We start from the raw sequence: 13,417 nt of genomic DNA on the forward strand, positions 1-13,417 counted from the left end.
AAATCTTTGCACATTTGATGAAGGAAAAATGGATATCTTGCTATTTTTATTTCCAGTTCTTTGATTACTAAGTCTGCCACTTAATAAATGTTTAACTTTTAATTCTGTTTCTTTCATAAGCTGTAAGTTTATGTCCTTGCACAATGCACATTGTAGTTTATTTATCTTTCCCTTGTAATTGGTAAGAAATGTTCATCAACCCCATATAATACAGTATAACATCCTAAATTTTATAAGGCACATAATTTCCCCAATTTATCTGCCTTTTTTTAATTACTGACTATATTTTAATGTAATCAGATTTATCAATCTTTTATATATTGTTTTCTCTCATAAAATCATACTTAAAATGAGCTTCTCTATTCAAGAATAAATAAGCTAAAATTTATATTTTCTTCAATTAATTTAATAGTTTCAACTTTTTAAGGTTTGATTGATTGATTGATTGATTTTAGAGAACAAGAGTAAGAGCAGGGGGAGGGGCAAAAGGCCTGGGAGAGAGGATTCTGAGGCAGACTCCCCACTGAGCATGGAGCCCAATAGAGCAGGCTCAATCTCAAGACCAATGACCTGAGCCAAAAATTAAGAGTTGGGGGGGTGCCTGGGTGGCTCAGTCGTGAAGTGTCTGCCTTCAGCTCAGGTCATGATCCCAGGATCCCGGGATCGAACCCCACACCTGGCTCCCTGCTCAGCGGGAAGCCTGCTTCTCCCTCTCCTACTCCCTCTGCTTGTGTTCCCTCTCAAATCTGTCAAATAAATAAATAAAATCTTTTTTTAATAAAATGAAGAGTTGGATGCCTAACTGACTGAGCCACCCAGGCATCCTTAATAGTTTCAACTTCTTTGTAAATTCCTTAACCCACCCAAACTTTTTTCAGAATTTGTTATGAATTAAATGTCTGGTCTTTTTTCCCAAATAATTTACCAGATTACTCACCAAAATTTGTTAAATAATCCTACTTTTCACTGCTGATTCAAAAATCACTTTTATCAACCATTAAATTTTTAAAGATATCTAAGTATATTTCTTGGTTTTTCAGGTTTTTTTGGTTATTTTGTTTGTTTGTTTGTTCAGCACCAGTATCTCTCTGGCTTAATTATTATTGTGGGTTATCATAGATTCTTTTTCAAAAATGTTTTGCTATTCTCAAGCATTTATTCTTCAAGATTAATTTTAGAATCACTTTAGGAAATCCCCCATCCAAATCCCAGTGAGACCTCAGCTGGAATTCTGGTGAATTTGCAAAACTATTTGGAGAAAATTGGCATCTCTTCAACACATATTTTTTTCTTTTCTTATTTAATATGTTGAGTATTCATGACCGCAGGCATCTTTGTCTTCTTTCAAACGTAAAAAGAACTCATTCAACAAATATTTGTGGAGTATCTCCTCTCTTCCAGGTTTTGTTCTAAGCACTTGGGATGTAACAATGAATAAACCTGGAAAAGATACTGGCCCTTGTAAGGTTGACATATTCGTCATGGAGACGGACGGATGGATGGTTAGATGGATGGATGGGTGAATGGATGGATGCGGGGGGATGGATGCATCGGTGGGTGGATGGATAGATGAACGGATGAGTTTTCTAATGTTCTAAGTTATGTGGAAGAAAGAACAATGTAAAGCAAGGTGAGGAGGATCGGGAGTTCAGAGGCAAGGGACGGAGTACAGTATCACAGGAAGTGGTCAGTGTAAGCTTGTTAGGATAAGACTTGAGCAAGACTTGTGAAAGGTGGGAGAACTCTAGGGAAAGGGCATTTCAAGTGAAAGGAACAACTAGAGCTAAAGCCTAAGGCAGGAGTATGCCTGGTATGATCAGTAACAGCCCAGTAGCCAGTGTGCAGTGGAGCAGTGAAGGATGGGCAGAAGAAAGGAGGGCAGATCTCTTGTGTAACTCTGTAGACCATTGTGAGGACTTTCGACTGTAAAGTAATTATAGAACTTGAATGGTATTTGCAAAAGGTGGTTTTAGCTTCTGTGTGAAGAATAGCAAGACTTTGGAGGAATGGGACATGGATTGAAGCAGAAAGGACGGTCAGGAGGCTGTCATAGCAGCACAGGTCAGAGGTCAGGGAACAGTGGGAAGAACTGAGAAGAGTCCGGACTCTTGATATATTTTGAAGGAAATGCCCAGCAGGATTTTCTGCATGTGGGCTGCATGAGGAAATTAGCATACAGGGATTTTTCCAACAAGGTTTCTGGCCCAAGTAACTGGAAAAATGGAGTTGCCATCAAGCGAAATGGGAAAACTGCAGATCGAATAGGTTCTGGGGTAGGTGCTGAAGGGAAAAAATCGCTAATTCAGTTTGAGACATGTTGAAGTTTGAAATGTTTATCTGGCAGCCAAGTAGAAAAATATCAAGAAGTCAGGTGTGTAAGTAGATTTGGAATTTGAGGGCCTTTTCTAGGTAGAAGATAAAAGTATGGAGTTCTAAGCATGTAAATAATATGTGAAGGGATAGCGTGGGATGATATGACCAAGGGAGTAGGTACAGACAGAAAAGAAAAGAGGACCAAGGACTTGGCCTAGGTAAACCTTAAAATCTTAAAAAGTTGAGTAAAAGGGGAAGAACCAACAAGAGACCAGGAAAAAGTGCCTAGTGTGGTAGAGATAAGCCAAGAAGATACTCCATCTTATAACCCAAGAAAGAAAATGTTAGAGAATGATCAACCTTACTGAATCCTGCTATCGGTAGATCAGTTATGGGATGAAATCCAACTACTGGATTTAGCTAGATGTTGGTGTCTGGTAACACAGAGAGCCGTTTACTGGTGGGAGAGAGTTTCTAATGTTTCCTCATTAAGTGTCAGACAGACTCATTTCAGATGTGCATCCTTTATTATATTATAGAATAGCATATCCTTCTATCCCACCTTCACTAAGAGCTTAAATCAGAATGAGAAATCTATTTCTATGAGTAATTAGATTAATGGCTATTTCTAATAATAAACTAGACTACATGTAATGGAATATTCAGCCATAAAAAGGAATGAGATACTGATACATGTGGGTAAACCTCAGAACCAAACTATGTGAAAGAACCCAGATACAAAGGTCACAGATTGATGAGCTATTTATATGAAATAGCAAGAATAGGCAAATCCATAAAGACACAAAGCAGTTTGATGGTTTCTAGAAGCTGGGGAAGGAAAGAGTGGGACATAATTGCTTAATGGATATGGGATTTCCTTTTGGGGTGATGAAAATGTTTCAGAATTAGATAGAGGTGGTTGTCACACAATATTACAAATGTACAAAATGCCACTGAATTCTTCACTCCACGGTGGTCAATTTCATGTTATGTGAATTATACCTCAATTTTAAAAATACTGGGAAAAAGAAAAAGCTGTGTATGGCCCACTGGCCAAATTTAGCCCATGCCCTATTTCGAGCCAGGAATAGAAAAGGTTTTTATTTTTTAATTCTTTTTTTTTTTAATTTTTATTTTTTATAAACATATATTTTTATCCCCAGGGGTACAGGTCTGTGAATCACCAGGTTTACAAGAAAATCTAGAGAAGAATATTTCATAACACATGAAAATTATATGAATTTTAGTTTCAGTGTGTCTAGATAGAGTTTTATGGAGACATAGCCATGCTCATTTGATTACTTATTATTTGTGTCTACTTCATGCTACAACAGTGAATAAATGCAATAGAAACTGTAAGACTTGCAAAGTCTAAAATATGTGTTATATGCAAACAGTGAATCATGCAACACTACATCAAAAACTAATGATGTACTGTATGGTGACTAACATAACACAATTTTTAAAAATGTACTCTCTTGCCCTTTACAGAGATACTTTTCAGGCTCCTAGTCTAATTCCTCAGGAAGAAAAAACAAAAACAAAAAACAACAACAACAACAAAACTCCTTTATGACCAAGTTTTTCTTGGTGGACAAGTTTTCTTCCAGAGAAATGCTCCATTTTGCTACTAGAATCTCCAGATTCTTGAAATATAAAGTGTTTTTCAAAGAAGGAATTGGAAGTTATCTGCCTTCCTCCTGGTAATTATGCCTTCACTTGATTAGCTTGTAAGCTACAATTTGAAAAGACTACACTAGATGACAGGAAAGCATTTCCAATGCTGTGGTGGATGTCGTAAAAATGTCATTGGTGGCATGCTCAGCATGGGCGAGATTCTTAACAGAGAGTAAGGCCAGAAGAGTAATTTTGTCCTGAAAGGGTAAACTCCAGAGGAGGCTAAGCAGCATGGTCCTCCCCGGCACTCAGCTGCTTTTTTTCTCCCCTGCAAAGTGGCAGATAAGTCAAGGGAGGACCACACCCATGTCAATGGAACTGACATTCTCAGTTCTGACAGATTTTCTCCACAATCCCTGCCAGGGCTTCCCAAATCCTAGTCAAATCTGAAATGTGAAGCTTAACATCTCAGTGGCCCATCTTTCTAGAGTGTGGATGAAAGTGTCTACCCATTCTTTTTGTCTTGCTTTGCTTGGGGGATGTTTGTTTGTTTATTGGTTTGTTTTAATATTCTCTCCTCAATCTCAAACCTCTTCCAGTATAGCCCTTTTATACAGATCCTACAGGATATATGTGGCCCTTTAATGCAGAGATGCTCCAGATGAAGGCCCAGTTTTGCACTGCAGACCTTCTCCCAGAAAGCTGAGGGATCAGTGTCATGCAGCTGACAGTCCACCTGGGCTTTAACCATTAGTTCTAATTCTCTCCCGTTGGCCACGGCTGCTAAAACTTCCATCAGCTTGGTCTTCATCAGGTGTTAGAAGTCCTTAAATGGTTAGCTTATTGAGTTAATACATTAAAAAAGTCATTATAGGGGCGCCTGGGTGGCTCAGTGGATTAAGCCGCTGCCTTCGGCTCAGGTCATGATCTCAGTGTCCTGGGATCGAGCCCCGCATCAGACTCTTTGCTCAGCGGGAGCCTGCTTCTCTCTCTCTCTCTCTGCCTGACTCTCCACCGACTTGTGATCTCTCTCTCTGTCAAATAAATAAATAAATAAATAAATAAAGTCATTATATATTATTGTATTTAAATGTTTATTAGTTAAATTAATCAGTAACATAGTTAATAAATAAGTATGAATCTTATTTATAAAAGATCACTGGAATGAATTCTTCTATAAATAATACATTCTTTAGTATTTGATGCCATAATCCTGTTTCAAGGGTATTTGAGGTAAACCTTTACAGAGCAAGGGTCACTTGGTTAATTTCTAAACTGAGTGTGGCGATTTGGGTGTAGTACACACAGGACAGGAGAATGTAGTTGGTGCTGTAGCAGAGTCATGCCTCATCAAATCCTGAGTTTGGAATATCCAGCTCAGCCTTAAGGAATCTGGAAATCATGACCTCAGGGAAAATTGTCATTTAGAGCAGCAGGTAACGCACATTTAGCCCTGTGACCATTTACTTTTGCATGTTGAGTTGTGCTTCTTAAAAAGAAGGCTCTTGGTTTTTCCACTTGGTGCTCGCGACACACTTTCTCAGATGGAGAGACTGAGGTCCGAGGACAGGTGCCCATCCAAGGTCTCAGACCTAAAGACTAAGATCTAAGTTTTTGATACCTTAAATCCAGCTTCTTCTACCTCGCCATAGTACATTTATTACGTGTGCATATATATACACACATATCCAGATCAAACATAAAAATAGAAGACAATTTATGCATGGAAGTCATAATCAGTTGTAGAACAACTGTCCTGCTTTGGTACTTTTGTCTTCTTACGTTTGTATTTCTCCACCTTGCCTCCACTCCTCCTTTTTAAAAAGAATCAACCAGGATGAGAACATTTATGACATCAGTGTCATTTTCGAAACAGAAACAAGTCCCCAGATAAGTGCATAGGAAAACTAGAAACATCAGGGTACTCTGATATTGGCTAATGCATTTGCAGCCTTGATTCCTAAGGTGTTATTGATCGCATGAGTCATCACCAGCTTAGTGGGCTTGGCAATATCTGCAATGGGAAATACTCCGTATTGCCCACACGTTCCTTCTGTGTGAATTCAAGAGCCTGCCCTGAGCTGCAGAGCAGTGGAGCCTGTAATCCCTTCTACATATCTGTTACATGGATCCGTATCTCTGCAGTGGCCAGCTCATGCAAAAAATTCCTGTTCACCTCTGTCCACTATGAGAGCCTACCTGTCACCAATCACAAATGTGATCGGAAGAGGATGTTGGGACAGGAACCAATGCTGACCCAGAATCTCCTCAGGGAAAACTTTGGTATCTAGAAACTCCTGACCCTTCTCCTCCAACCTTCCAACCCTATCTTCAATGGCTGTGGTAACATATTTGTATTTTTATTCTACGATTATCATAAACAGAGCTTGGAGGACCATGAATGCCTTTGGAATTTTTCCCTTTCAGCTTCAATAGGAAAAATGCAGACCAGGCCAGGGTAGAGATCTGCTGATGTGTGGATGTCTGGCAGGAGGCAGTGGGGATTAGGGAAGAGAGCCAAGCTTCCAAGTTGTATAGACAGGGACCCTCATCCTGTCTCTGTCCCCACTTGCTATGTATCCCTGAGCTTCAGAGATAGTGCCATCTGTACTGTATTTAAACTACTCTCGTGTCCTACTGTGGCAAAAAGCAAAAACAATGAATACTCTTATGCTGAAAATAAATAAATTTTTAAAAAAGCAAATGAAAATGAAGCTGTTGGCGCCTGGGTGGCTCAGTGGGTTAAAGCCTCTGCCTTCGGCTCGGGTCATGATCCCAGCGCCCTGGGATCGAGCCCTGCATCAGGCTCTCTGCTTGGCAGGTAGCCTGCTTCCCTTCCTTTCTCTCTCTGCCTACTTGTGATCTCTGTCTATAAAGAAAATCTCTTAAAAAAAAATAACAACGAGAGAATAAAAATCCCTACCTCACAGGACTGTGTGGATAAAAACAGGGGGAAAATCACAGTATTGAGTTCACAGCTAGTGAATCACATATTCAACCCAACTCAACGTTAGTCCATTCTTTGCCATTGAAATTATTGATTACCCCCGCCTTCTTCAATTAAAATGATGCCTTGCATACAACAGGTAACAAGTATTAATAAAATGAAGAAACATACAGGAAACTGCCCAAGAGTGCACAAGAGCACAATAATTTTTAGTTCCTTCCTGCTGCCTTTCTTTCCAGAAGGATCAGGGTGAGAATTCATTTATGACTTTTAGTACAATGTTCTTCGATCTCAAATACGTGTGTGCAAGTGTGTGTGGGTGTGCACATGCAAGTGTGTGTGTGTGTGTGTGTGTTGACCGCCGAACTCCTTCCATCTTAATTATGCTGATTTTTTCCTCCGTTCATTTGTTTTTCTCTCAAGTCACCCTCTGTCCATAGGAGATGAGAAAGGATCCTGCCCAGTGACTCTGTTTGGCTTAGCTGGTTTCACGTGGCCTCACAGTCTTAAAGATCATCTCCATATCATGACTTGACATCAAAAAGAAGTAACATGTGAAAGTCACAGAAACACTTACCATGTCCTGCATGTATCACTTTTAATTCCAGGGAACCATGGCTGAAGTTAGGCCTATGCACTCCTACAATCAGGCAGGTTTAGGTATGGAGGGACTGGCCTTTCTGAGTTATAGGTATGAGATGAAAGCAAGGATGGAAATCTGAAGCTTCTCTCTCAGGACAACAGAGCACTCACAGACACTGTTGTAGGTCACCTGAGAGGTGTCATGGGAGCTCATGCCAGAAGGAGGACTCAGAGGCCCATGTAAGCTGTTAGCTGTGAGGTGTCCACAAGGAAAATGACAGAAGTCAAGGGGTACGGCTCATAGGATTCCAGTGCAGATAGTTGTCAACATCTGTAGACCAATAGCAGAGACAAAGACGGTGGTTCCCAGAATCAGCTTTCAGTTCACTTCCTAGGTCAGGCAGGCAGTATCTGGCCTGGATCGTACAACCACGAGGACCTGGGGAGTTCTGAGTCCCAGCAAACCAGGATTAGTCACATTGGATCGTGGATATGAAAAGTTAGACCCAGCCAGGTGGGGGCTCATACAATGCAGATCTGCAGGTAGTTTAGAATCCAGTAGTCACACAAGCATCCAGGATTTGGGTCCACAAGGAGAAATCTGTCTCTTTGCATAGAATGAGGGGGGTGGACCCCCCGCATTGGACCCTCATTCTCCATGTTATTTTCCTGATTAAGGGGTCTTGATTGTAAACCCCTGGTATATCCTGTTTTATTTTTAAGAGATATAATATGAAATGTGACTAAGAGTTAAGCAATGCTTAAATGGCCAAATGTTATCAGAATGATTCTTGCCAACTCTTTTATAGATATATATATAATTAATATTATTTTTTTTTAAAAGTAGCCTGCCATCCAGTGTTGTTGATTAACCATTCATATTGAGAAAACCCTTTTTATATTTCTCCCAATATCTATATAGAGACTCCTTTATTCACAAGAGCTTCAACACTTTGTTCCTCTAGGGACAGCTTACTTATCCATAATGGTAGACCCAACCATGCTCATAAAAGAGCCCAATGCCAGGAAGTTAGTCATTGTTGTCCTGGCTTGCACTGATCCATTCCAAACTCCATCTGAGTATCATAACTAACATTCTTAACAATTTTCCACTATAATTCATAGAACTATCTTAGTTTATCCCAGAAGTTCAAGCCCCAGGGAATAACTGATCATTACATGATGAGCCAGCTCCCTATTTTCCCTGTATCTCCATATACCACAAACCATATCAATCCAAAGGGCTGATAGGACCCAGCTTCCAGCAGCTTCACTTCCATTTGCTTTTTGCCACAGTAGGACAAGTAGTTTAAATACAGTACAGATGGTACTGAAAATACTTCATTGGAAACTTTCTCATCCTACAACTAGGACACTTCTGAAAGGTAGCTGCTTTCATCCTCTGCAATTGTTTCTTTGGCATTTATTTCAAAATGTCTAAATGCTGTACTTACTCTTTGTTGATTAATGAAATATTTATTGACTTCTGGCTGCCACCCTCCAGCACCCCCTGTTTGTTCTATGCCTCACTCTCACCTTCCCACAAGAGTTACATTCAGCACAATCTTTGCTCTCCCTTTGTTCTCATCTTCCCAACTGGTTTTGTCACAACTTTGTGTGAACTTGATAGTCTGTGTATACACTATTGTGACTATTGCTAGCTTCTGATTCAAATATTGTATTAGGATTACATTTCTATTCTTACACAGCTTTTATATTTCCTCAAGCAGAAATCACCTTTTTAATTCTCTTGACTTTTTAGGCATCTATAATTTTTTCAAATGTTTCTATCAGGTGCCATATCTATTACAGCATCCAAACCTGAAAAACATCAATAAACTTCTAAGTTCCATTTTCCCCCCAAGGATATGGCCTTACTTCAGGTAAATTATCATTTACCTTCCCTCTGTGTTGGTTCCTCTGTTGTGCACTGGATCCAACAATTTCCTCTTCCTTGACTTATTCCCTGATCTCTCTGAGGCAAATTTTTCATTAGTGTTCTGAGAAATGGTGTATGGAAAGCAAATATTTGGAGTCCCTGAATATGTGTCTGTTCTGCCTACTTAATTGTTACAAATTTGCCTGGGTATAAAATTCTAGGTTTGAAAGTCTTTTCTCTCAGAATTTTGAAATTCCACAATTTTCGACGGTCCCTGATCCCCCCATTTCCAAATTGCTCTTGGGAACTCTGTCTCCCCCTTTTTTGTGAAATTCCTTGCCCTTCCTCCAGTTGCTTTCTATCTTCTGAACTCTCTTCTATGCTTGCCACTCTTCCTGGTAACCTTGTTATTTGGGGGTTATGTCACTTTTTATTATTTGACTGACATTTTAGTTGGCTTTGGTATGAATAAATGGGACTCTATTGTGGCCAGTCCACCATGTTTACTCAGAGTCTAGTGACATCTTTATGTTTCCAAGTATTTAAATCCATGCAATCCCCTTTGCATGTATTTTGACACTATTACTGTTAGCAACCCTGGGAGGACCTAGAAGCATTGCCATTTGAGGAGGAGACAGCTGAGGCTCTGGGAATGTTAGTAGCTTTCATAAGTTTAAGGGGCCAGCATGAGACAGATTCTAATATAAAACCATGTTTTTCCCACTCACTGAGGCATAAGGGTCACATTCAGTGATACCTTTGTGATGGAGGTCACTAGTAATGGACCAGACAGGAGCTTTCCCATATCCTGCTACAGTAAACTAACACCATTGAGTGATGTGAATTATCCCTTTGAACTATTCTCTGAACCACAGAATACAGGCTTTCCTCTTCAGTCACACTCGTGCTATTCCACTGTAGAAATTGGGACACCTAAAACCAAATTATTGCTGGTGATCTGACTCATTCAAATAGTGGAGCATATTAGAACGGACAAGGAAAACTGAAATTACAGTGTTCAGGTCTGAAGGAAAATATACCTTAATACGTAAAAGTGCTATTTCAGAGTCCAGCACACAATGAAATAACTCTTCTTTGAAGCTTTTACTTACATTCTCTCATAGGGCACAAATAGCATTCTCTAATTTGAAAACAAAAAATGAGTGATTGTTTTCAAAGTCCAGTGTTTAAAAGGCATTGCAATAACCACTCTCAAAAAAAGGAAAAGAACCTTTCCAATTTAGTATTTATGAACAAGCAAACATACCCAGTAATTTATGGTTTGTTTATATGTCACTTTGCCTTTCTGTGGTTGTATGAGCAGACACAATTTATGTTAAATGATACCTTCTTGAGGGCAGTTTTCAGGTAATACCTCCTGAAGGGTTTGTGGATCTTTGTCCAGACAAGAGTTTGCCCGTGGCTTTTCCCAGCTGAATATCTGGTTCTTGTACTCTCCTTTTTTTTTTTTATTATCTAATTATCCCCTTTCTTATCTTCATGTACTTTACTCCCAATAAAGGGAGGAAGTTTTAGGGTCAAGCGGAGGAAAAGTGATACTAGGCAGGACCCCGACCTGGTACCTCAGCCTTCTCATCTGTAGAATAAAATCATGCCTACAGTTGATCTTCAAGTCCTCTTTCAGCTCTGGAATGCTGCTTCTACACCATCAATGAATCAACTCCACTTAATTATCTCAGTTGGTCACTCCTGTTTGAGTACTTGTGTGACTGTGAGAAAATTTGTTGGTTAATGTATTTAGCACATATTATCGGACATTGTGCTCAGAGCTAGGTACACAGTGACAGATGAACAAACATAGCCCTTAGCCTCATTGGGTTCACAGTCCAGGAGGAAAGACATGTAAAAGCAAACTCTTGATAAATGCTGTGAAAAACAACAGAAAGCTGCAAGAAAGATTAGTTTTAAAGAAAAAAAATATATTTAGACAGGAAAGGAGAAATGTGGCCAAGAAAGCTTGATGGGAGGAATGACAAGAGACCCAAAACATGAGGACCGACCAGCCAGGTGAGGAGTGATGTAGACAACATTCCAAACATTTAGGGCTACATGTCTGAAAGACCCTGAGGAATTAAAGAGCTCATGCCTTCAGGGAACTCGCAGAAGGCCTGGTGGCTAGAGCATAGCGAACAAGTGGGTTGGCCAAAGATAGGAGCAAGTATGGGCTCCCACCAAATCATACAAAGCCTCCCCACCATGCTGAGCATTTTGTATAATGCCAGAAAGGCAGGGAGAACCTACTGAAAGCTGTTTACACAAGAGAGGGAAGTGACTCAAGTCATGTTTAAATGATTGTTCTGTTTCCTGCGCATGCATTGGAGGAAGACAAACACAGATAAACTAGTTCAGTTAGGAATTAGTATGGACAAGGGCCAATGGTGGTTGGATGGCAGAGAGGTGGGTGGTTTTCACATATGATCCTCATTTTGCTTCTGTAGTCAGCTGTGTTTGTAGCGGGGGCTATCTGTGGCCTCATGTCTCCCAGCATATGTATGAATTAATGCCTATGAGATGTTGGGAGTCCCATTGCCTGTCCAGCAGTGTTCTTGGTCAGCATTCTTCATGTGGGTATAGCCACAGCTGTGTGTCCCACAGTCCCCAGGGGATATAAGCCAAGCTTTTAAAATAATCTCCTTGAAGCTTCTCTATGTAGGACTGAGTAGAGACGGTCCCACCCTTGTCGCTATGTGGGAGGAGCAAGATGAAAGGAGTAGGACCTCAGCAGTTCCACAAGGAAACCCTCTCCTGTTTCCCCTTTCCTCACTTTTCTTATGTGCTTCATGTGCTTGGCCATCTAAGAGCTATAAACTCCCATTTTGGCAGCCCATGTTTGGGGGTGTGTGAGGAACCTACCAGCTCACTCGCTCTGTCTTGCACGTCTTGTCTTGGGCCTAATGGAGACAAAATGTCCCACCCTGACATCGTCACCTAACCTCCCTCTAACTGCTCTGCATAACATGAATGCAGGTGGCCAGCACCCTCCATACCTTTGAGGCCATCCGGGCCCTCCCTTGTGTTTGTCCCCCAACACTGCTGCCTTGAGCCTCACTTCTGCAGCATAGGCTCCAAGGGACCTCTCTCTTCTGTCTCCTTTCTTCCCAGCCTGTCACAGCACCCTCTCCCGGGAGGCTGGATGACTCCCTGAAACAGTGCTCTCATGGCCTGCTCCTCACTGACCCTGCTCCTCTTCCACCAGCCAGGAGGTGGTGTTGGACCCAGTCCTCCATCCCCACTTTAAGTACCATCAGCTTGTCTCTCACACAGACTGTGCCATTCCCCCTTTATTGGCCATTTTCCCGAGCATCTGTCCAACTGCTCAGACTCTGTGACAGAAACTCCGGTAAAAATGGGCAAAACTGCAGCACTTGCACTCCTTGGCAAGACTTACAGAGGAGCGGAAATAGGTGGCCTCTGTGAGGAGCAAGAAAGTGGCATTTGCTAGCTAGAAATGAATGAACGGTGACATGGAGGAGACAGATTTTCTGGAGTCATGAAAAGGAAATGAGTGGAAGGAAACCAGAGCTGGTACCTGAAGTGGTACTAGATGTGGGAGAAGGTCAAAGAATGTACCATAAGATCTTGTCCATTTCAAAAGAAAGCATCACGCGGCTTCAGAGTGTGAGAAAAGGAGAATTACCTGGGTCTGGGGATTAATCCCTCTGTCAGGGACTTCTTGCTAGCCACCAGGTGAAGGCAGGCTGTCTCCTAACCAAAGCTCACGCATGTCTGACAGGAGCAAACGCTAAGCATGGGCTGCGCTGCAAGGCCTGTAAGATGAGTCTCCACCACAAGTGCATGGATGGCCTAGCACCCCAGCGGTGCATGGGCAAGCTGGTAAGGGCCGGTGCCAGGAGTGAGCCCAGACCCCCCTGCCTATCCGAGCTCCTCCACCCTTATAGCCAGACAATAGAGAGGCAACCCCCAAGTCCCTGGCCTACCAACCGGGCTTCCTTGTTGGCCTAATGACAAAGCAGAGGAGCAGCTTTATCATCCTGAAAGACAAATGTTTCCCATGTAAAAAAGACTCTGCGCCCTTAACAAGGTGACTGACTTGTCCC

General features: G+C 41.3%; 1 protein-coding gene across 1 annotated transcript in view; it reads left to right on the forward strand.

Annotated features, from left to right (window-relative positions):
* The window catches only part of STAC (SH3 and cysteine rich domain), a 151,701-nt gene that overhangs the window by 86,408 nt on the left and 51,876 nt on the right, over positions 1–13,417 (forward strand). Inside the window, exon 3 of the mRNA XM_082728578.1 lies at positions 13,093–13,193. Within this exon, the coding sequence (XP_082584704.1) occupies positions 13,093–13,193 (101 nt within the window). The remainder of the gene's footprint in view (positions 1–13,092; positions 13,194–13,417) is intronic.

Source organism: Mustela nivalis (assembly GCF_964662115.1).
Source record: "Mustela nivalis genome assembly, chromosome: 1".
NCBI classification, from domain to species: domain Eukaryota; kingdom Metazoa; phylum Chordata; class Mammalia; order Carnivora; family Mustelidae; genus Mustela; species Mustela nivalis.